The 23719-nt window shown below is 45.0% G+C and overlaps 2 protein-coding genes across 2 annotated transcripts in view; both read left to right on the forward strand.

Moving 5' to 3' along the window:
* Positions 1-23719, forward strand: part of LOC128727482 (homeotic protein female sterile) — a 96158-nt gene that overhangs the window by 24524 nt on the left and 47915 nt on the right. The gene's annotated exons all lie outside the window — the stretch shown is intronic.
* Positions 15903-16314, forward strand: LOC128727484 (chymotrypsin-elastase inhibitor ixodidin-like). The gene is made up of 2 exons (XM_053821401.1): positions 15903-16025; positions 16112-16314. The coding sequence occupies exons 1-2, from the start codon at positions 15938-15940 to the stop codon at positions 16312-16314; spliced, it is 291 nt and encodes a 96-aa protein (XP_053677376.1). The 5' UTR covers positions 15903-15937.

The raw sequence follows: 23719 nt of genomic DNA on the forward strand, positions 1-23719 counted from the left end.
GAATCGATTGATTTTTCCCCCCTGCTACCGCGAATCGGTTCCATCATCGACGCGAAACGGCATTTGCGTCGGCTCGAAAGTGCCCCGAAATAGCACTCCCGAGAGTGTGGGATTAAATTGGCCAAAGTGTCCCTCGTACACCCGTTACGACACACTTGTTGACTTTACCGCAGGAATTTCGTCTCCACCGTGAGGAGCTCTCGTTTCGATGAATTTCCGGAAATCGTTCGAAGGGAGAAGGGAGTATGTGCGTGTGTGTGTGTGGTCGGGAAGGACGCGGAAAATGTGTCCTCGTTAGTAAAGTGTGCCAGTTTAAAAGCGACGGCCAGTCCAAGCCCCTTCCCGGAGGCGCCAGCAGGAAACCGCATCTGCTTTGGGAGCCATAAAAAGCGGCCATCGTCCCCGCTCCCCTTCTCACACATGCCGCCGCCTGGTGAACGAATGTGGACGTGTCAGACAGTCGGTGCATAACGAATTGCTTGACCCGTTTCCTTCCACCGTACGTGTTGAGCCGCCTGGGGTGTCGGAAATAAAAACAGAACGACTCGGGTTTCTCATCCGGGGATTGCCTTTCGTACGTGCCCGTCTCGGTGGTGGTGGTGATGTATTATTTTATTTTTCAAACATCGCAACTTGCAAGAATGAGAAGGAGGAGGAAATATGAATATGGAATGGTTGCGGTTTGCGAGACGTCGGAAGCGGGAAAAACTCCACGCCTGGGAACCAAGTGCGCTCCTTTCGCACGTGCAGAATTCAATTTGTATGAAAATGAAAAATCATTTCGCTCGTTTAAGAAAGCAGAACCGGGGGCTCGTTGCATCTCGAACGTTGTATGAGCGATTAGCGCTGCCTTGTACTAGAAGCGGCCGGCATGTTGTGGCTTCACGAACGCACGAAGCGCTCGTATGTTTCCCCGTTTTTCATTTGTCCGTAACCGCTCGGTTTTTTTGTTCAGGGCCAGGAAACCATCTTTACCATGCTGTATACAGCTGTATGCAAAACAGAAGCAATAAGAAAATGCTACGACGATGCATTGCAATGCAATTTTCTCGTTCGAAGCATTCCTTTCGGAGGTGCATCTACTATTTTCCGCAAACTACATGCCAGGTTTCTTCTGTGCTTGATTGATTGACGGACGTGTCGTATGTCTTCTCGTGGACTGTGGAGTATTTTCCTACCAAAGCTCGTATTGCCAAAAAAAAACAAACACACACAAACCGTGAATCCCAAACTGAGCATTTGTGGCTTACATTCGTCATGCGTTTGATTCGTCCCCTTTTTTTTGCCCTCGGCATGAAAGTTGAAGTGGACAAAAGTCCTCTGCACTTGTGTGATCCCCCGATGTCGTTCTCGCTGTTGACGTTCCGACGTGACCGAAAACGTTCTGGCTCGCTGGCAAATGCCCTTTTTGCGTTATCGGCTTCGTTACGGTTAAATGGTGGCATTCGCTTTCAGGGGAGGTTCTTTTTTTTGATTCCTCTTTCGTGTGTTGTCCATCAATGAAATATTTTGCTCCTCGGTTGGGAGACTTTTTATAAGCCAACAACCACAGCTCTCTTCGCCAAGTGCGTGCTTAGCTCGTTTGCTCTGACGATCGCAAAGGACGCAATCCGGGTATGGCGGGGGTATCAGGGATGGGGAGGGAAAACTTTTCGCCCACTGCTCAAGTGCGGAACTCTCGCTCCAGCCAACGGACGGAAAGCGCTTTTCAATTATTTAACTCATCCGCTTTTACGAACCGGATGTTCGTGTCGAAGGGAAAGCGACGATACGGGGGAAATTTTTGTGGAATTTCCGTCGAATTTTCCGATCTCCCACAACATTGACCATTGCGGCGTGTGTGGGTGTGCGTTACCCTTCCGGCTCGTTCCTCCTAATTGACCCCGATTTTTTACGTGAGTGTGAGTGGAGCCTGCAATCGTAGACGACTGGGCGCCTCCATCGGTTCGGCGCGGTTGGGTGGCTTCATTAAGTTAGAAAATTGATGAAATCTAATGCCGGTCCGTTCTCGGTCGGCTGGAAAATGGCATCGAACGCGCTCGGTTTCCATCAGGATGCTGACCTATCCACTTTCTCTCTCTCTCTCTTTCCCGGGAAGCATTTCATGCAACATCGGGTGTATAATTACGATCGATTGATTAGTTCGTGAGAAATTGAGGCTAGCTTGTCATGCTCGCTGCGTCCCGCTTTCGTGTTGGGTTGTCGCTTATTTTAGCTTCAAGTGCGTGCTATTTAATCATCGTTATGAAACACGGGATCTGGTTCATTTGTTCGATCCGCGTTGACATTGGTTGCGATTTATTTATTTTTTATTGTTTAAAAAGAGTTCTAACGGAATTCTTTGCTTAAGCGAACGATCGACTTTCAATAACTTTTCGGATTGTTCTTCATTAAAAAATCGATCTTTTTTCATTCATAACAGCAATTAACATGTAAGGCAAGTCAAAATCCAATATATGTCGCTGAACACCGCAAATGCCAAAGAAATAAATAACGTTGGAATATTTTCCATTTCTAAATGATGCTTTGTTTCAGTATTCTAAATGATTGTGATCGATTAGATAAACTTCGTGTAGAATATTGTCCTGCTAAGGAAAGTTTCTTTTGATTGGATTTCGTTGTTAGTGCAGCATGCCGAGCAGCGAGTTATTGTTCGACTTCAACTGTACACTCGCTTAAAACTTTTACATGCATATATTTGCATAAATTTCATACCGATATCAAATAGAACGATAGATAAAAGTTTCCTCCACTTCGCATTGACTCAGCGGCGGCTTTCGATTTACGTACATGCTTCAGCGTTACATAAATTTTCTACAGCTCTTCTAGTAGTAAATCAAGTATGAGTTTTTGAGCGCCGTGGAAACGTGTCCCCGCTCCTTGGGAATGAAAGTACTTTAAAGTGCTCTCAGGTATCGCAAATTGAAGTTAATTGGATTACAACTCGATACACATCTCCACTGACCCCGTTCAATGCAGGGGTTAACGTGACGCGTATGTCGTCTGAAACAAATTTGCTGCTAAAATTGACCCCGAAGGGAAGTTGACGATGAACTGGGATGAGGGAAAAAACGAAGAAAAAAACAAGAAGCAGGCATAATTTAACGTGCAAAAACATCACCCCGGGATGTGTCATGCTCTGGCAGGATCTTTCAATCAAATTATGTCACCTGTCATCGGGTAGCACCGTTCGGCCATTTTAGCGAGCGCACGGTAAATTACCGTTTTATTATCTACCCGCCATGGGCTGGGTGAATATGTGTGAGTGTGTTTTTTTTTGCAGCCCAGGCCATCAACTCGGGCACCAGGCCAATCGGGACCAACCGGCGTTGAATCAATCGAGTCCTCCGAGATTAGTTGCGAAGCCATGTTCCCATGTTCGAACGTCTCGCCGACAGACCATTCGTTCGGGTGTCGTTGTGATGGTCTCTCGTTACGAAAGCACCACCCCGTGGAAATTGGACAGAGACGCACCGTATCCATCCTGTGACGTTAGCGAAGCCCTAAAAATCCGGGGACAACCCGAGAACCGATGACCGCTGAGGCGTGTACCGTACCCGGTGTTCGAAGCTTCGAGAAGAGAGCAATGGGGAGTACGTAAAAAAAGGGTTCCACCGTACGATGAGGTGGCCACACAGACACGCATTCGTACGGTCGGTCGAAAAGGCTTAGCAAGCAACATTGCAGCTCCTGCAGGTTGGAGGAAGAGTGTCCCTGGGTTTCTTCCATGCGCACGTTTCGGTGGTTGGATTAGAGCTTGTTTAGTTTTTCATGACCCTTTTTCCTTCCGCAGTTCGAACGCTTCGTTGGTCAAAGTTGCGTGAGCATGCTTACACGGGTTCCGTGTTCTCTTATAAGCTTTTGTCCGGCCGCACAGACGTGTGGACGAATTGGAACGAAAAATTCACCCAAAAATTGTGCTTTCAATGGGCAGGAACGAAAATCTCCCCGGTGTAAAGAGATCAGGACGCTCGTTAATTCGAGCTCTTTTGATTTGTAACCGCGTTCGCAAATGGCGTACAGGGCAACCCGATACGTCGGTATGCGATTCCAATCTCCACTCTGGGCCGTTTCTAATGCGGCCATGTTTTCTGCGCTAGAAGTGGTGTCGAAGGACACTTAGGCGCAGACATACAGCTTCCATGGGACACGGTGGGCTTATGATTCTGGTTAGGTTGTCGCTCAATTTCCAAAATCGATTTTCCGATGAAAGGTGATCATCTTTGGTGGAGCAACGAGGGCCAATCTAAGGGAGATAAAGCTATCGGATAAAGCGCCGGCTTAAGTTGGTCTTCCGCTACGTTTGGTAGAATCAAATTGCGTAGGTTATATGGGATGAACTATTTCGTAACTTTAGCTTTTATTAGATGCCATGCTTTAAATGCAAAAAAATTTGAGATTCCATAAAATAGTAGACTTCATGAGCATGAAACAAGAATTCAAATTTAGCTGTAGTGTTTTGTTTTTTTTCTGGTTTATGCTCAAGTCAAGAAAAAATCGCTTCGCTTACAAATGGACCTTTTTTGAGTTTATCTCAAATGTTCACCTTTTCCATTTCCTTATTTTCCTCGCGCCAATCAGAAAACGCGTAAAAAGTGCGCGGAATACCAGAATGCGAAACTTTCTTCCCGTGTCAGAAAAGGGTTGTCTCTCGATGCTTAATTTAATTTAACGTGCCAAGTCTGGCCTTGACTGCTGGTGGAAGAAAAGGCAAGCACAAAATCAGCGTCCGTACAATGCGCTGGCGCCAACGCCTCACACCATAATCCCGCTACCGTTCCAACCCAGGCAGCATATTCCGTCTCTGTTTGGAAAAGAATGTTCCACCTCGCTGCCGAAAAGAGTTAGCGGGAACGGGATGCAGTGGAGATAATTTAAATAATTACCGGTAACATCGTTAACACTTTGTAAACACAATTCGGGCCAGCATATGGTTCGGATTTGCGGACCAAATTGAATGTCAGATATACTACCGCGCTGGGTGGGATGATGTTGTCGAAATAATCGGTATAGTTCCGCTGGAATGTGGAAGTTTTATTGTCACTGCGTTTAATTTTATAATGTTGGGGGAGCTTTTTTTCATTTTCTGCTTCATCACGAACCGATTTTGAATTGGTTTTACGGTCAATAGACTAACAAACTGTTTGTTATGCCGTAAAAACGCTGAAACCGTTATGTAAAATTCATGTTTAAACACAGCACGCTCCTGAAATGTAGGTGTAACATTATGCAACAATGAGTTCCTGCAGTGAGTGTTTCAGCGTATCACTATTGTGCTAAATTTATAGTTGCTACGAGGATTGTTGGAATACAATTTTAATGAAAATCGGTGCCCATTCACATTGAGGTTCATGTTTATAGGAAACCTTTAGGAAACCTTACGTGGCCAGCGTCTTCACGGTCAGAACATTTTAAGGCTTCTTTTCATATTTGCTGGCGAATCCTTTCGAAGCATGTTTAAGTGCTTAAGTAAACAACCTGTCTACCTACCGTAACATTGGCTTGTACTTTAAAAAAGTCGTTCATATCTCATAACCTGGTCTGAGATACTGTTATTCGAATTCGGACCACCTTGTCTTGCTTAATGTTTTAAGGTCAAGCGAAGCGTTTTAGTTCGTGCTAACAGTGTTATGTAGCGTTTTTTGTATATCTTTAAGATCGTGTGATTCTTGTTAGCCTTGAAACGTACAAATGGGATGATGAAAAAAATCAACTTGAAAAAATTCCCTCCCAGCGTCGCAGGTCTACAAAATATTCATCGTCACGCCCTTTGCTTCGCATAGGGTGACAGTTGAAGGTGTTGGTTTTTGTGTTGCTATTGTTATTGGTACCTTGTTCCATGTCCTTTCAATGGGACGAGCGACCTTTTGCCCGGTGTGGGACCCCTCACAATGGTTTTATATTTCTCTGGATTTGATAGTTTTCCCAAGCCGATTGAACCCGCGTTGTCGTGGGTTTTCCCGGCATATTTCCCTCGCTTCCTGCTTGCTTAAACGCTCCGCCTGCCGGTGCGAAGTGCCCCAAAAACCGCAATCGATTTCGAGGGGCTTCGTTACGTGAGATTGGACCGACGATGGTTTTGTGTAGAACGGTGGCGCTACTAACCGCTTGTGCCGACCGACACGGCGCGAAATTGTATGCTGCCGCGTGCGGTGTTTCGTGCGGATAAATAGAAGCTTTGCTACCGGATCGCAGAACGGTCGTTCTTCCAGCCGTTAAATAGCCTCTGAACGGAACTGATCGCCCAGTGCGCCAGGGTGGATTAACGGTTGAAAAGCTGCCTACAAAGCTCAACGTACACATGCCGAGAGTAGCAAAAAAGGCACTGTCGGCATCCGCACAAACACACACATACACAGGTCTATCGTTGCTTCGCGCATCGTTGCAGTTTTCTTCCTCACGAGCGCGTGAACCGAAACGTGGCATCATTACTGTGACCTATCGGTGGCCGGGTGTTTTGCGATCGGTATTCGGGAACCGTGTCGCTAGGGATCCATCGAATTCTCTCCACTCCCGCTGGGAGGACAGGATAAAATTAAGCCAGACACATGGAGGCGCCTGGTGCCGCGTTCGGTCACCACCAATGGAGACGCCTGGTGGTTGGTGGCCATCGAGATTTCATCGGGTTGCGCTCTGCAGGCCCGCTGGGGTACGAGCGATATCGTCATGCCGCTGTGGCTTGTCGGGTGGAATTTCGAGTGTGTTCGGTCGCACCGCTCGGTTTTCGACAATGTGTGAAATTTAGCACCATGTTTTTCGTGTTCGTTTCTGGCACAACGTGTGCGGGTTTTGGAATTTTTTTTTTCTTCTTAGCGGTGAACCAAATAAAACCGCTGGTGGATGATAATGATTCATTTATACCAACGTGATCACAGTGAAACCACCAGATCAGCGTTAGCTAATAGCTACAAAAGTGCACGGGTAAATTGTTGTGTTGCTGTGTGTTTTTCTCTGTTCAATTCAAACCAATAAACTGCAGCTTAAAGGGCATGTCGGTGCCGATTAAAGTTGGGTCGTTGATTCTGGATGATTTCCGTTTTTGTTTTTATTTTTCAACACAGCGGATATGTCACGATGTTCTCTGTTACTTCAACGACAGCTTCTCATGAAGGAAAGAATTCTATTCCAAAGATTATCGCACAAAATACTCTCCCACTCAGTCTTGTTTTAATTTCTTTATCGCCCATTATTTTTATCACACCCGGTCGCTTCGTTTAGGCTTAGCGAACACCCGGAAATGACCCGTAACGGTAATGATTATTGTTAAGTTTCCGGGCCCGGTCTGCGGGAAAATAAAGATGCAAAAACATCGCGCTGGAGGAAAGTTTCGCCCGAATGGTTCGATGGAGGAAAGTTTTTCGCTCGTGGAAGCAAACCACCCGGGTGGGAGTGAGAATGTGGAAGCAGCACGAAGAGGAGGGGTGTCTATTGTTTTATTAATTGATGATGGTCAAAGTTTCCACAACGACGGTGGCTACGGGCGCAATATGTGGCGGAAGGAAATCGCCCGAATGACAGCGTATGTGGCCGATGGGGAAAACCGTGGATAGGATGAAAGTGGAACATGCCATTTTCGGAAACAAGTGCGATAATCGTTACTTTTCGGTAAACCTCGTGTGGCTAAACTTGTGCACTCTGGCTCACCGTTCCAGATTAGAAGCGGAACCGCGCCCTGATTGCAATGGCAAAGTTGCACCGTTCGAAACCGTTGGGAAAGTTTTATACCGTCTCTTGAAAATCATCCTAAATTGATTCACCGGCGTGCAGGCCGGAGTTACGATGGCTTTCCTGCATGTTGCTGATACTGATAGTTTTTTTTTTGTGTGGCCGACAATAAATCGAAGGGGTAAAATTTTGCATATTCTTCTGTACAAAATTACCATTTTTATGAGCTCTTCTTTAAGTGTGTGGCTTTAAATCACGACTGTACATGCATCGGCATTTCTCCCGTTGGATCCCAGCAACGAAAGGACACCAACTAATGATCTCTTCGCATTCAATAAACGGCTTGTGGTGAAAGCCGACCGAACGGTTTTTCTCCACCCATTTTCTCCACGCCGAGGCAAAAACTACAACGTGGCGACTTAGAGTGGTGGTCGGTCCCTTATCAGCGAAGGCGTCATCACATTTTAAGAACCTCATTACTACAAATCGCATGGAAACAGATTCGCATGGAAGGAGAACGGTCCCGAATCTTGCCACGCGCGTCGCCTTTATGGTTGTTCCATTTGCTTGTGTCGTCGCGTTGGTGCGTTTTCGGGTTTCGATGGCACTTGCCGTTACTTGTCGATGCGGCTTCCCAGGGAGATGCAGGACAAGAAAAAAAAATCAACCATCCCTTTCCCGTGCACGCTTACGAAGCAATTGTTTTGCTCTGCGGCGCAGCGTGTGTGTGTTTGTATATTTACCAAAAGCAATTATTACCATCGCTCAGACCAATCGTGCGCGTACGTATGGCTGTGTGTGGTAGGCTTTTCCCGAGTGCCATGCCGGCACGTCGTCCTTTCTGGCAGAAACACGAGTACAGACGCGCCCCTCCCTCACACGCGCACACATGTGGCATCCTTTTCCCGTTCGATGGAGGCTCATGCGCAGAAGAAACGGGACCGAAAGCGACACGAACACTAACGGGGAAATGCAACGAGACGCTTTTCCTGTTGGCGCCCATCCACAGGAAGCTAGTGTTGGTGCGAGTACGGTTGTGTTGTGTGTTGAAGGGGTGGGAGTGTGCCGGTAGGAAGGTTCGGACATATACAATGCCCGGCCGGGATGCGTCGTCATTGCACTGGGGCGGGGACGTCGCGTGCATCAACACTCGAGCGTTTTGAAAACCGTGCCCCAAAACCGGCACCGTAGCCCGATTCTTAACCTAGCTAAATGTGTGTCTGTATTTGTGGACAGATGGCATTATTTTTCCAACCATGATATATGATTACGTTTGAAAATAAGGCCTTCTTTTTATGTTTGTATTCTTTTAAGGTAAACACAAGAATTGTACAGCAATACAACACACGAATTTTTAGAATGTATGTAGGCCTTTAGAAGTCGGACGTGTGCCAGAATTTATACAATATATTAGCCATATCATCCGTTTTCTGATAGTAATGCTCCGTTTAGAGGTTTCCTGTAAAGCAAGGATACCTTATTTGGTACATTTTCTTCGTAAAATAAATCAAAGGAACCACATGAATCACATACTCGCAAGCTACCAGCAAAATACCACACTCAATGCCCAAAATTCATTGTATTAAAGTCAATTGGAGCGTCATAAAACACCCAATGATTGAATAGAAGCAGCTAAGGCTCTCTTTTTGACAAGCTACGACGGAAACGGAATAGCCCTAAATTTATGCACGCGTTTCAGGGTCCATTTTTCACCCCGCAACCGGTCGCCAAATTGTTGCTGCCGGTTTTTTTCACTAACTGTTGGATACACACATACGCTCTTCGCAGCTCGGAAGTGTTGTTTAAGCCCAGTGGAGAATAAAAATAAGATGGCCAATCCATTTCGTAATACCCTCCACGATTTTGAAGGCGGTTTTTTTCGATGGCGCTTCGTCACGCGATTCGTTTCACGAGCTTGACGCTTCCGAGCTCGTGCGAGCCAGCGCAGGCAGGACTTGTGCATAATTCCAGTTGGTTTGCACCGCGGGCAACTTACACGTGCTACAAGCGGGTTTAATCACACGCGAGGGCACCCTCAACACGCACGCATACACCGCTCAACGAAATTGTAAAAGTCAATCTAATCGTGTGGTTGAGTCAGCATGTCCACCGAAACCATAAACGGCACAATAAAGGTCTTAATAATCACCGTGAAGATGCCAGGCTCGAGTAAATGCGTGCTTAACGCTTCCAGGATCAGTAAGCGCATTTGTCCATTACGAATTCTTTGGCCCTCTCATTTTCGCATTATATCTCCCTCTTACCATTGTTCTCGTCATTACGGCGATGATTTATGTTGTGGTGAAAAATGTCATTGCTAAGAAGCGCTATGCCCTCCGGTACGTCCTTACTTCGCTGGCGTAATGGTTATTGCAATTTGCAAATCCGAGCTGCAGTTGGGCGGTGTGCGTGATTTGCTATTCTCTTGCGTGTGCGAACCCGTATGAAAAGTGCACGAACTCGAACGAAAAGCAGCAGCAGCAGCAGCGACGACAAAGTGCAGAAGGTAAACAATTCCAAGCGGGCACGGTCTGCTCCTAAAGCGGTGACGTAGACAATAGCGCGCCTTCTGCGCATATCATCACCAAGCCAAGTCCTGCAATTGTATGTTTACACATCGTCAGCCTTTGCTGCTCCAGCGGGAAAACAAAAGTATAAACGAAAAAGAAGCAGAACAAAATCGTCGCTGAATTTTCCGCCCAACGAAAGGTCCTGTGCATCCTGTACGATTCGTGGGTGTTTTGTGCCATTTGTCTATTATCTTCCATTACCGTGATGCTTTTTCCATTGTTTGTGCAGTGTTGCCAGGCGAGAAAAGGTGAATTGTAGCGCGAGGAAAGTGCGACCGAACGAAGAAGCGGAGAGTTGTGCTTTCATGCGAAGCGTGGCTAACGAGTGTTTAAGATGGTGCGTGATTCGTACGCCAAAGGATACGTCGTCCACCTCGACAACGCAGTAATGGATATCGTGAGGCCTACGAAAAGAGGCCTCTAGTGTGTGCGTACGTGAAGGTTGTGCTCTGTCGTCGGTCGGGTGCGTTCTGAATGGCTTCTTCCTTTGCTTCCGTTGGTACAATTGTTGTGACCGGGTGTGGTGTTATGAAATATGTGTAGCGTTGCGTGTCAGTACGCTGGCTAGGTAGGTGTGAGTGCGAAAGAGAAATGCAATTTTTCGGATCGATATCAATAACGGTTGGGTGGTACATTCGGCGCGTGAAAGGTTAATGACCGCTCCATGCCTTTGGTGCATCGATGTAATCGATCATGTGTAACGAAGTGTAGCTCACCTCGATGAAGGCGACGGTAATGCAACGGAACATTAAAACTGCACCAACTGAGACTCAACCGAAACGTACCAGTGAGATCACGTATCAATCCATCGAATACACCCCAATTGCCCGGGAAAGCTTGAATCATTCTCGGAGGCGCTTGCAGGCGCCCGCAAGGAGATGAAAGTCACCACCACGCGAAGAAGCCTTCTGCTCCGACGAAACCCACGGCGGGTAAGCAGCACACCGTGCTCCACCAACCGACCGGTGGCGAAGAGCAGTGTGGGCTTTGGTGTTGCCTCCATTCCTCAACTCGTGCTACGCTTCTTTCGTCAAGCATCCGCCACGAGCAACGATAACGGCACTGATCGCGAACGGCCTAAACAACGCGTCCAAAGCTGCATCCAAGGGTGGAAATTGCGAGCGAGCGTTGTACTACGACGGCGACGACGACGACGGCACAATTGTAAACCCGCTGCTAGGGGTGACCATTGTTCCCGGCACCGGCATCAGGAGGCACGCCATCGTGCTTACGCAACATCCCATCAACGGCAGTCTCGGGAAAGCGGAACGACGGATTTGGTAGTGCGGAAAACTGGGAGCATCGCCATCAGACGTCAGCTTTGTGATAGCAATTGTTCTTCACTCCACCGAACGGATAATCTACCGATACAACCACTACTCCGGCGGTCATTCGCTCCGCCGTTTCACGGACAGCGCCATCTAACGTCCGGTAGAGGAAACACGCATCAGTGGCTGGCGGTGGCTAGCGAGAAACGTGCTCACGCTTATCATTACTTCACCCGACGGAAACAATCCGCGGCTGTATTCACGAATTACCGCACCATTGCGGGAAAGTCCCTGCTAGTGTTGTCACCAGACCGATCGGCAGCAGCGTACGGTTGTAGGTTCGATTGCGACGTTCGTAGATCAACCACCATCTGCTCCAATGATGGGCTACATCATGGGTTGTGCTTGTTTCAAAGGTGAGCTAGCAGTAGTTGGGTGCGGTTAATTGTCGTCTGATCGCTTATTGTCCATTCACACACTGCATGTACTGCAGCAGTAGCGATGATGTCAGCTTACGGTGTTTACAGTGAGCTTAGGGCGGGGATAAACAATTTCAATTAAGTTCCGATTGCTATCGATAAGGATAATCGCGCAAGGCGCGCTCTAGCTAAAGCCATTTAGTTCTGGCTATATCGCTATGCAAATATTGGCACAATTGCGGGTCGAAACGTTTCTTTTGCAAGATATCGTGCGAGATCGTGAACTCGAAGTCGTAGGTTATTTATACATTTGGTGTTTGAACGTGACGGCACTCATTTCGGTTGTTTTTTCATATTTGTTCGTATACGTTACTTATATCATACATGGAATCAAACATATTCCTCGGGATACCATAATTCATATTCGTGATAAATCTTCTTCCCTTTATGATCTAAAGATGTTTCTCCAAATTGGATTCTACTGTAATTAAAAAATGATGGAACATGATGGAGGGCCTTTTAATTTGATTAAAATTTCAGTGTCATGCTCAAAAACTCAGCTTTATTCTACACGGCATTGTACTAATCGCTCATATCGGCAAACCATCTTCCACTACATGCCGCATATCTTTGAAATTCTCTTTCATGTCGAGACCCAACAACGGTACCGACCAACGAAACACTTGAATAAATTAAGCACGGTGTAATACATCATTCCGGTCCAGACCATCGTTGAAGCGAACCTCCGGCACGGACAATCGCGTCGACAGCTGAGCATCTCTGATTTTACCCTTAGTTTATCCCGGGATCAGTCCCGACGGTCTATAGAAGGGTATTTTGTCTGCTTCTCTACAACCAACGACGCGCTCCCCTTTCAGTGGGTGCTGATTGGCAAAGACTCGCTCGATTCCGGCCTGGGCCCGTTTCTGCAATCATCAATCTTTTCACCCCGGATGTACGTACCAATCTCCTGTCCTCGACACGTGCTTTCATAGTTTCAATTTCTCCGCTCACAGTCCGCTATACCACCTACTATACCACCGGAAATGATGTGGCTTTTCACTGCAGATAGACCATCGCGTTTGGAAGGTCGCTTTTTTCCTTATGCTTCTGTCAGCGCCAAAGCTTCGAAGCTCTGAAGCCGATAAATTGTTTGTTTGTCCACACCTGACGAGCCTTCGTGCTGGTGCACAAATCTGTTCCTGGAAAGTTCATGAAAACGGTTGTGAAGCTGTTTTTGTTCAGCCCGTTAGCACAGGTATATCGGGACCGGTAGATTGATTGTTCGACCTGCGTTTCGGTCGGTTGTGTTCCATGGTATGGGACTTATTGATTGAATGGCGCTCGGTTGGCTTTCACTGTACATGGTTGCTGCAAAATTCAATCATTGACAAGTTGAGATTGTTTGTAAACACAATTAGAAGAGCGCACGCTTGCGATATCATTGGAAAATTATATTATTTGAAATTATATAGCGACGGGTTTTTGTAGTTCCTAAATATCAAATCGGTCAATTGTCAAACCGGCATGGGACAATAAAACGGAATAGATTATAGATGTCTACTGAATTCTCGATCACGTCATCTGTCGCGCGCAGCGTAGTCGTAATGATAATGATCGCGAATGCGTCTCTCTTTTAACCCATCATGGCTGAGTGTGCGTTTAAAAAAGTACTCCATTTTCTCATTTGCATCTCTCACAACTACAGAAAATAGTATTCAAATGAGGTACTTAGTATTCATCTTACTATCGCACGGAGTAGTCTCTCACAAAATTCAACGTATCTTTTCCAACTTAAATTATGCCATTCTAGAGGCTTTGGGTGAAATTGGTTCGAAGCATCGCACCAACTGGTGTGATAATTGGAATTATGCATGACATTTACATAATCGTGTTGTCTCGCCTACCGATAATAATGAAGTTTGAAACGTGACGTTTACTTAACTTAACAATAATATCTTAAAGGCTGCAACATCGCAAACGAACGGTTCGCGATTTTTTTAACACAGGCACACTCTCCCTGAAGATGAAGACACTTTTTATTTGCTTTCTTCACTTTCTCTCTTTCTGACATATGTACTTATTGGCATGGTCGCTCAACCTTTCAATTTCCGAGTGACAGATTTGTACCGGCACACGAACTGAGGTGAACAGGTACCAAAGGAGTTACGAACAAATCCGGGCTCACAGTAGCATCCGTCAGTGCATGGCTGCGTGCAGGGTTCAGTATTGTCTAGTGTGGTGCATTTCTTTTCACAGTCGGAACTGCCACATTGCCATCGCTCGCCAAAAAGGCAAACTAAAACAATCAAATAGATACAAAGTTAATAAAAATGTAACAAAAGCACTCTTAAGGAAGGGACATCGTGGAAATGCACTCACCATTGGCGCTATCTACGGCAACCACTCCAAGAATCAATGCCACTAGGCACAGGTATACCGCTCCCTGCATCCTTTCGAAGATGTAAAAATTAGTTGAGTCCACTCCGGAGTCAAATGTGTTCCGCCTGAAATGAAGGATAATTCGCAACTCTCGTTTTAGCGTTTTCTGCTGCTATTCGTTGGTCGCCGCTGGCATAGATTTGGAAAAGGCGTTACTGTTCGAGCCACCCAAGCACACTTGGGTCAATATTTAAATACGGGGTACAAAATGCGTTACAAACAACACAGTGGGCGAGTATGATTGGCAATGTGGTAAAGAACTCTTGTCATAATACATAAGCCTGTAGCATTTGCATTTTTTTTTGCTTTTATATTTTTAACGTTACGCACCTTTTTTATCGGCTGTTTCATATATATACTTCCATACGACACAATGTAACAACTCATTTCATCATCTGTTACTGTTGATCAAGAGGTTTAAGGTAAAATGGATCAGAATTCCAGGAAATATGATAACCAAAATTGAGCTTGGTCATGATTCAACAGAATTGATCCGTATTTGTCATTTTTCGTAAAACAACTGGTTTAAAGACAATGGTTCTAGTAGGTTTTTATTGTATTGCTTCCTTTATCAATCAACATAAGATGATGACCAAACTGTGTTTAAGCGACCCAATTTCTGAACAAAAACATATAATTATCCTTGGAAACAAACGAATCATTTAAAATCTTTTCAAAGCTTCAGTCTGGCTCAGCACTTGTGCTATCTTCGCTTCCGCACTTTATTCAATCCTAGTATTTGGGCAAGTGTGTGCCCTGGTAACAAAGCGAAATATGTGCTTTAGATTGATGCGATGCGTTTCTCGACGCAAAAGAACCCTCCATGTAATAGACGACGACGGTTTAAAGAGTAATGGTCTAGGTTGCGGTTGCTCACTTTTGTACCAGTGATAGCAATGTTGATCGTGGATAATATAGTTTGCTGGACAAAACGACTGTGTAGAGCAGATCCTGAGGATGTAAAGAAAAAAATCAATTGTTCATTATCTTCAGCCGATAATCCATCAATATTTTCATACAAACCACAGTCTTTTAGCACATTTCCCTAACGCCGACAATGTTCACCTACCAATGTCTCTTGAAGCGTGCAAATGTCTGCAATGCAATGTCTCAATTATGATCATGTATTTTGCTGGTCATCTTCTCTACGAGTGTCGAAAATATTCATGATTGTCATTGTTTCTTTTTATGCTAAAACGTATCGTTCCTAATGGTTGTCCATATATTTACAAATTATCTCATCACGAGCCGTAGCTTATCACGATTAATAGCGTTATCAGAGTTGTATACCTCGTGTAATCTGCCAGTCGCAACAGGCTCTTCTATTTCGAGCCTTTACCTGTAAATATATCTCAGCTCGTTTGTCCTCAGAAATCAAAACAGCTGAACTTGATGTGCGTTTCCTAATAGCACACTATTTGCTCAGCAGTTTTCATACAACTTGTTGTAACAGCTTGTCGATTGAAGCTGTCAAGGAACGGCTTTTTGCGATAGAGACGTTGTTCGAAATCTAGTTCGTTTTCGGCCAACTGCCCATATCGCGTACTTTTTTGAGGCCCAGAATCTAACCGCAATGAAACTCGGATCGGGTGTGCTGCCGTTAGCCGGTCTAGTGTCGGTAGCTTTATTTCTGATTATTTGCTTCGCTGGCACTACAACAGGTATAAAAGTACCCGAAAGGTGTCGCTATTCCGTTTCGCTCATGTACGTTTTGTGTTGTTTGCTTCTTGGTTTGACGTATCTGTAGGACAACTGATCCTCTGCGACGATCCTAACGAGACGTACGACGATTGTGGTCCATTCTGTGGAGATCGAACCTGCTCAAACATGCGCAGGAATGACGTCAAGTGCGTACGATCATGCATCGACGGCTGCTTCTGCAAAGGTGGCTACGTGCGGAACAAAGCGAATCGATGCATTCCAGCCTACATGTGTTCGGTATCGGGATAACACTTGCGGCAGTACGTGGTCACTACATCTATTAGGTGTCAATTTTGTGTTATTGTCATATGTTTCTCTAATAAATGGTTGAAATAATTTAACTTAAGATGAGGAAGATGTACGTTTATCTTAAAATTAAAAAAGAAATCGCTCGACTAACATATATTGAAATATTTGATTTACATATAAGCTATAAATGTAATCAAAAGTTTTTCTCTCGCAAAAGAGTAATGTTATATAATATTAAAAAGTGAAAGATATAACACATTTATATTTGATGTTTGGAGAACTTTGCATCAATCTTTTATTGACGGGCATTAAATTCGTTTGTGGATAGTTGTTGTTAGCCGTTGCATTTCCGATCACGTCAGATTAGCTCGTGTAGAAGTGTCACCGCGCATACCATCTACCATCTTACGTCACATCGATACGCCGGAATGCATTTGTTAGCCTTATTCCGGGCGTAACCGGTGCGACAGTAGCATCCTTCAACACACTGTTTAGAACATTGCATTTCCGACCGTCGTATCGTTTCGCACATCCGATCGCCGCATGCACTTCCACACACATCATAAACCTCGCGCGGATCGGTACAAACGATTGGTGGTGGTTCGGTTTCACCCTGGGTTGTCGGCTCGTTCATCGCGGCAGTGCTCGCTACAGCCCCTATTGACGGGAAGATATCGGTTACATTTTAACAATCACTTGCGACGTGGCATTCATACCCAATACCTTCTGTATCGCTTGCACTGGTAGGGATGATCATCAGGATCGCCAGTCCAGCTGCCAGAAACAACATTGTACGCGCCATGATCGCTTTCGCCCGTTGCCAATGTATAACAAAACAAGCGGTGCGTAGTTGTAGACAAAAGAAACCTCATCATGTGCAAATTTGTAGCTGTTTCTTTTTTTCTCCTGAAGGTCGAAACGAATCAGCTGAGTAAAGTGTCTGGTATATTCTGGCTATTGCATTTGTGCTTCCTGCATTGAAATGATCTTCTCAATAATTCGACCAGCTTTGACACTCGATATGACCAGTAAAATAATTGTGAGAACCGCATCCATCAAATTCACGATCATTTAAGCTATGTTAAATACGCACTATTCTAAACTACCTGAAGTTAAATTGAAACTCAAGAAGAGTTTTAGCATAAAACTTTGATTCAAAATATATTGAACTATAATCGAAGTGTTTTATTAGTTAAGCTGCTAACTTTCGTCTTTTGCAAAAATCTCACAATACATTGCTTGAAAGTTGCTTCGTCGTAGAGTGATGGCGAACATTTTGAATGACTCAAATTGATTTCTTGTTAACGTTACAACGTCCCTCGGTCTATTGCACCGTGGCAAGTAGGTTAAAAAAACGCGTTAGGTGTAGCTAGAAGATACATGAAGGCAATGCACCTATGTAAATATGTGCCAAATCCCATGTTGAGATGGTAGTAAACCCGTTCGGATAAATATTTCAAAAACTCGAGGATGCAAATTTGTTTTCAGTTCTATGCGACGACGTGTCGTGGCACAGTCGTATAGAATAGGTAGATGAAAACGATCACACATCTACACTAGCTTAACAAACGAAAAACATCATGGAAAAACGCTGTGTTTAAGTGTTTCTCTGATAGCAGTGTCGTCTATAACATGCCAAATATTCACGTTAGAAGAATATTATAGATCTAATGAAAGTTATGCAAACACATTAATATATTTTTTGTGCCTCAGTATAATACTAATTATTCTCTTTTTTATGTCTTTTCACAGGTATGGAAAAAGAAATCGATACAACACTGTATTTAGATAAAGTAAGCCGGCACCATGCCCTGTGTGGTGTTCATGGTTTTGTTTTGCACGACCGTACGGTGGTAATTGGTTCGTCGTAGCTCTAGGCAGGCTTCAACGGACCATTTCTGAGTGAGTCTATGGCATTATAATTTTGTACTAACAAGAAGAAAGCGGAGGAAAGTACTAAGCGAAGCTGGACTTCTGTATCAATTTTCTAAAGGTTCCTGTTAACGATAGCCTCAGTTTTCGCTTTGCAAAATCAACATTGTGTATTATCGCTATGTGTGTATATTGTTTTCTTACATGCACAGAGTAGTATGTGCACGAACATCCGGAGATTTGGGCATGAAAGAATGCATTATGGTAAAACAATCAATCGCAAGTTTCAATAGAAAAGATCTAAAGAACAAAATATCTTAAACTCTACATGCATTTCCCTCTCAGTTCTCTCATACAAAGTATAAATATTTCAATTCGAAGAATATGCGATCTATATCCATCGCTAGCTAGCAGAATGTGATTTGTGAAATTTTTTAAACACTTCAACACAGTAACATTCTATTCTTTGTTATGATTCTGACGCTCACGAAAGCAAACAGCAACGGTTGCTCAACATTTCGATTGATTAATGGCATTTCTACGCTGATTGAAATGCGACCTTATGAACGGATTTAACAACGAGGATACCAATTCAACCCAGTGCGCTAGTTCACCTTACCCAAAGTAATGCTTCATGTGAAATGGAATGCGAGTGGAGACGCTCCTTTGCCACCTTGCGAAAGGTGAACGCACTGTTGTCATAGGCATCTTTCTCTGGTTCATTCCTTCTCAGTACCAACGCGGCTAAAACTATGCTGAACTTGACACGCAACGCACCCAAACGCCGAAGGGCAGGATGAGGATGTTATGCAAATAGAAATAGCTCAACCCTCATCTGCCTGCGGCGCGATTCGAGCATGAATTCCAACTGCACATCGCTCCCATATACAGGCGGAGCAGCAGAGAGCAATCAAGGAGACGATGGCAGGTGGGAAATTGAATCATCGAATGGTTTGTTGTGCTGCATAACCTGTTTCATTCATCACGCATTTCCCTCGGTGCGTCCTACATCCTGAGAGATCAAGTTTGTGGGTGTATTTTTAGCATGCCACGAACTGCAGCACACCCGTAACGGTCGTAACACCCGGCAGGTGGGCGAGTATGTAACGTTTGATACTAGCCAGACAAACCACACGGCTCTCGACATTGAACTTCGGCGGTTGCGTTACGTGGCGTGTCGAGAAGAAAGCGTGAGAGCTCTCAAGCTGACTCTCACGGTGACGCTCGCTGTGGGAGTTCTATTTTTAGAGTGCTTATTTTAGTGAGCCCTCTACATTCCACCTACTGAGACAGGGTGGGTGGTTGTTGAAGGAAAATATTGCTCAATTCTCTTATTCCTTCACGCTGTTGCTGGGGAAATGCCGATGATGTAGCTCAGTTTCCCCTCTTACGTGCCAATGTCATCTCTCGATCGCTCTCTTATTTTCTTTCCTTTCGTTTTGTTCTGTTTGTTTTGACACTCACCGAGCAAGCGCCGTTGCGGTCGGAAAAGTGCCGGGGCTAACTTTCATTGAACCCCGTGTGTGCGGTTGAACGTCCTGTTCCGATGATAGCGGTTGGGATACGTTCGATCGAAACGGAACAGGAACAAAAGCCACCGTCAACGGTATATACAAGAAACAGTGATACAGGATTTTCTAGATTTTGTGTCTGCGATGCTTAAAGCGACTCCAAAATATCTATGTTTGTTTTCATAGTTGCAACCTTTCAAGTAATCTGAGATGCTAATTTCGTGGAATATTGAAAAGAATTAAAGTTTTTTTTTCAATCCGCCAATTTCCTGGATTGCATCTATTTTACATTAATTATCAAGCTCCTTTCCTGGCGAATGTTTTAATTCCCCGTGTACGGACTTGGTATATGGAAAAGGAAAACTTTGCTAGAAGAAAACTTTCCTTCCAACTTGTATATACGGTGGTCTAAAAGCATGTCCATGTCGTAGAGGGTTTACTTGTTTTTTTTTTCGCTCCTAGCTCACCTCTAGGTAATCTGTATGTTAGAACTTTCCTTTAAAACATCCATCACTCAATGAATTTTTTATTTCTTCATCAATTTTTATTGCATTTCCGACGATGTTTTTAATAAAGAAGCACATCCTCGTCACGTTTACACCACACGCCCTATCTACAAAGTACCAGGATGTTTGGGATGATTTATGTAGAAACCACCAGCGACACGGTTTGAACCGGTAGCAAAAATAATGTCCCTTCTACATTATGCGCACTCGTTTCTTGAGCCGCACCGGTGTCAACAGTTGAAGCAGATAGAACGGAAAACAGCAACCCAAATAAGGAGAGAAGTGGGAACGAGAGAGAATCCGTACATGGTCACGTGAATCAGCGGTTTCAGTGGTTACACGATGCCTAAACTCAATCTCTCTCGTACGCGTTTCACCAATCGGTGCCTGAACATGTTGAAGGGTAAACAAACACTCCCGGTAGAGGCAAGTCGCTGGCTAATGTCACGCACACACAGGTTCTGTGGTCTGGGCTTTTCTTGTCGAAAGATTATTCGGATATCGCGGCAGGATGTGAAACGTTGTTCCTGGTCAACGGCTCACAAAACTGTAATGCTTACTAGTAAAGTTCGACTAGCCGTGGGTTCAGGAGTGTGTGCTTTTGATGGTCAGGGTGTGTTAGACGTATTTTACATTGCTGTATTTGTGCCGGGGTCAGGCACACACATACACAATAAAGCGCGGCCGAACATTTTAGCATCTATTGGCCTGAATCTCGAGAGAAACGGCCTAATATCCATTACGCAGACCGTGACCGATCGCAGTCTCAGCTGTAAGATGAAACGGGTGAAATAAATAAAATGAGCCATAGATCCTAAAGGACGAGAGGCTCTTGAATAACTGTTCGCAATGAGTTCATCGGTAAAGAGCGAACGGTTCTAGGGAGTCACTAATTTTCCAGACCTCAGGAGGACGGAGGCGTGCTCGGTTTGCGTGGTGCGGCAAGCTGATGATATACTGGTGTGTGAAATCGTTTTTGCATCATCTGGGCCACACCATCGGTGGTTACATAATGGTGGACAGCAATCTGACGCAGTAACCGGCAAAATCCTTGAATGAGCATGTCAAACGATGGGGTACCAGGCGCCTCCATTGGACCGTCTAAAGATTGTAATGGGTTACGAAATGGACCCCCCCCCCCATTGATATTCGTCACCATGGTGGAGTATCTTTGGGCCATTAGTTTTGAAGATGAAAATCCGTTCGGATGAAAGCGTTCTGCATGCCTGCATGAGATTGATGGTGTGTTTATTCGTCCGCTGCTGGAACTGATTTTGAGAGTTTTTTTTCTTTGTTTCGTTTTGATACGGAAATCGCTCAAGAGAATGAAAATGGACTGTACAAGTGGTACACCTACGATGCATTTAAAATCTACCGGGTATAAGAACTGTAACTGTGCATATTTTAGTTTTTTTTTTATTATAGTGACGGGCATATTTCAGCTCTGCTCTGCTGCAGACAGGTTTCATCGTTTTTCGTGTACATTGGGTTATAATGTTGATATATTTCCACACAAATATTTCATGTCAACTGAATAGAGCAGTAGATTTCATGAATTTGATGTACGATAGAAAATTCGACTAAAATGTATATTTTTTTACAAAGTACCAGGCGTCTCCATTGATGCCCTCAGTGAACTCACTTCTTGTTCTTGCTATATTTGCTGGTGTGGTTTTACGTTCGATTCCGGGAAAGTTTTTCTTTATCAATTGTGTTTTGCTCGTGTGCGAACTTTTGATTCTTAACCACAAAATATAAGTTTGCGTCGGCTTACACAACACCAGGCGTCTCCATGGCTTCGTTCGTTGAAATCGTCCATCCTAACTTTTACCATCTCACTCGAATGGATGCTATAGGTCATTCAACGATAGTTCGATACTTGCTTTTCGTATTTTTTCTTTCCGTATCATTTATTATCTTTAGTAGCTCAATTTCAACCACCTTGCGTTTAAAGATATCCCCCACCGGTGACTTGGTTCGCTCTAATGTAGCTACACGAATCATCGCGAGAGCCGTTGATCCTGCGAGCGCAAGAATCTTTGCGTTCGATTTGTGGGTGGAAATATTTTGTACACATCCGCCTCAATCTAGCCGGTTCGTGCGCCCGGCTGCGAGCTGTTGCTGCGATGATGACGTGCCAACACAAACAACACATTGTTGGGAACACTCTCCAACGCTCTCATGTCTGCGAGATTTTTGGGAAACGATACACGAGATTTGCTCACCAACTGACAACTGAGGAGAAATGAATGAAAGTCTCGCGTTCGATGTTTTTGCCGATTCTCATCGTGAATCTCGAATTTCCCCTCCGAATACTCTCTCTTTCTCACGTAAGCGCAATGAAAAAAATTCGTTAGGATTGGAGAGCTCATCGGGACGGTGGCAGAATTGATGACGAAAATCGTCAAGATTGCGACGCCGCCGCATACGTAGCCAATGCCAACGAACGGCGTAGGAATGTCGATTTTACTTCGAACCCGGCCACAGATCATCGCAGCTGCTAAGAGCGGTAACGTCGCACGAGATGCCAGTGAAAGAATGGCGTGTGTGTATGCGTGTGAGAGAGTTAACGCAAGAAAGGGATAGTCTACTACGCGTGTATTACGCGGCTGCCGATGGTGTGCTGAAATTTCCCCCACAATTTAGCAAGAGACTCGCTAGCCAGTCACTTTCCGGATCCCGTTCAGTTCGGTCTCGGTTTTTCCGTTCGTCGCGTAACGTGTGCGCACACGTACAAAGTATACACACATTCACACACACATACATCCACACGTTTATAATTCCCCGGTAGAAGGCGTTTTGCACAGATATACACTCGCCAAACAGGCATTCACTCCCAGCCTCATGTACGCTAAAAATCAAGCGTCGTTTCATCGTCAGTTAGCGTATAAAAACGCCCCACGAATTAGTGAACGGTTGCCCTTTCCTGGTCCTGTCGTGCCAGCGATTTCCCAAGGACCCTGGGCAGGTGACGGTTATCTGCGGAGAAGAAAGGTCCTGGGTCGGTCCATCCTACCCGTCTAACGCCCGCGAAGGGGCTATGTGCAGTGATTCCGTTAATTCTTTTTGCTGAAAATTCATAAAAACAAAACGTGAAAAATGTACTGCAACTGACGCGGTGTGTGAGCGTTCGATGGGAAAGTAATCTCGTTGCCAACAGGAGCTCTCTAATCCGGTTCCAGGCACGTCCGGTTGTAAGCATGGGCGAGGCAACAAATGTGGCACAAACATTTTGACTCCAGTGTGCGAAGAAGAAACTTGTCGTTAATGCCTTTCCCACAAGTTGGAATCCCTTCCGAGACGTCTCATGTAGATGCGTGATTGTGCGAGTCGCAAAAAAAAGTTCATTTTCATCCGCCACTCTCAGCATTACGGGTGGCAGCACATTCCAGCGAAAATTATCACAAATTCCCGTTCCATATAAGGTGATACGTACGTACGCGTCCACACCGAAACCAGCCGGAGAGAATCCCCATCCCAGTGTTTTCCATCACCCGCCATCTTCCCGGTAGTTCT

This window comes from Anopheles nili, chromosome 3 (genome assembly GCF_943737925.1).
Source record: "Anopheles nili chromosome 3, idAnoNiliSN_F5_01, whole genome shotgun sequence".
Taxonomy (NCBI): Eukaryota; Metazoa; Arthropoda; class Insecta; order Diptera; family Culicidae; genus Anopheles; species Anopheles nili.

Bases quoted from the DNA above. Each gene is read 5' to 3' on its own strand.
- LOC128727484 (XM_053821401.1), top strand. From the start codon at position 15,938: ATGAAACTCGGATCGGGTGTGCTGCCGTTAGCCGGTCTAGTGTCGGTA. The intron at 16,026-16,111 runs GTATAAAAGTAC...ACGTATCTGTAG, and splicing joins CTTCGCTGGCACTACAACAG to GACAACTGATCCTCTGCGAC.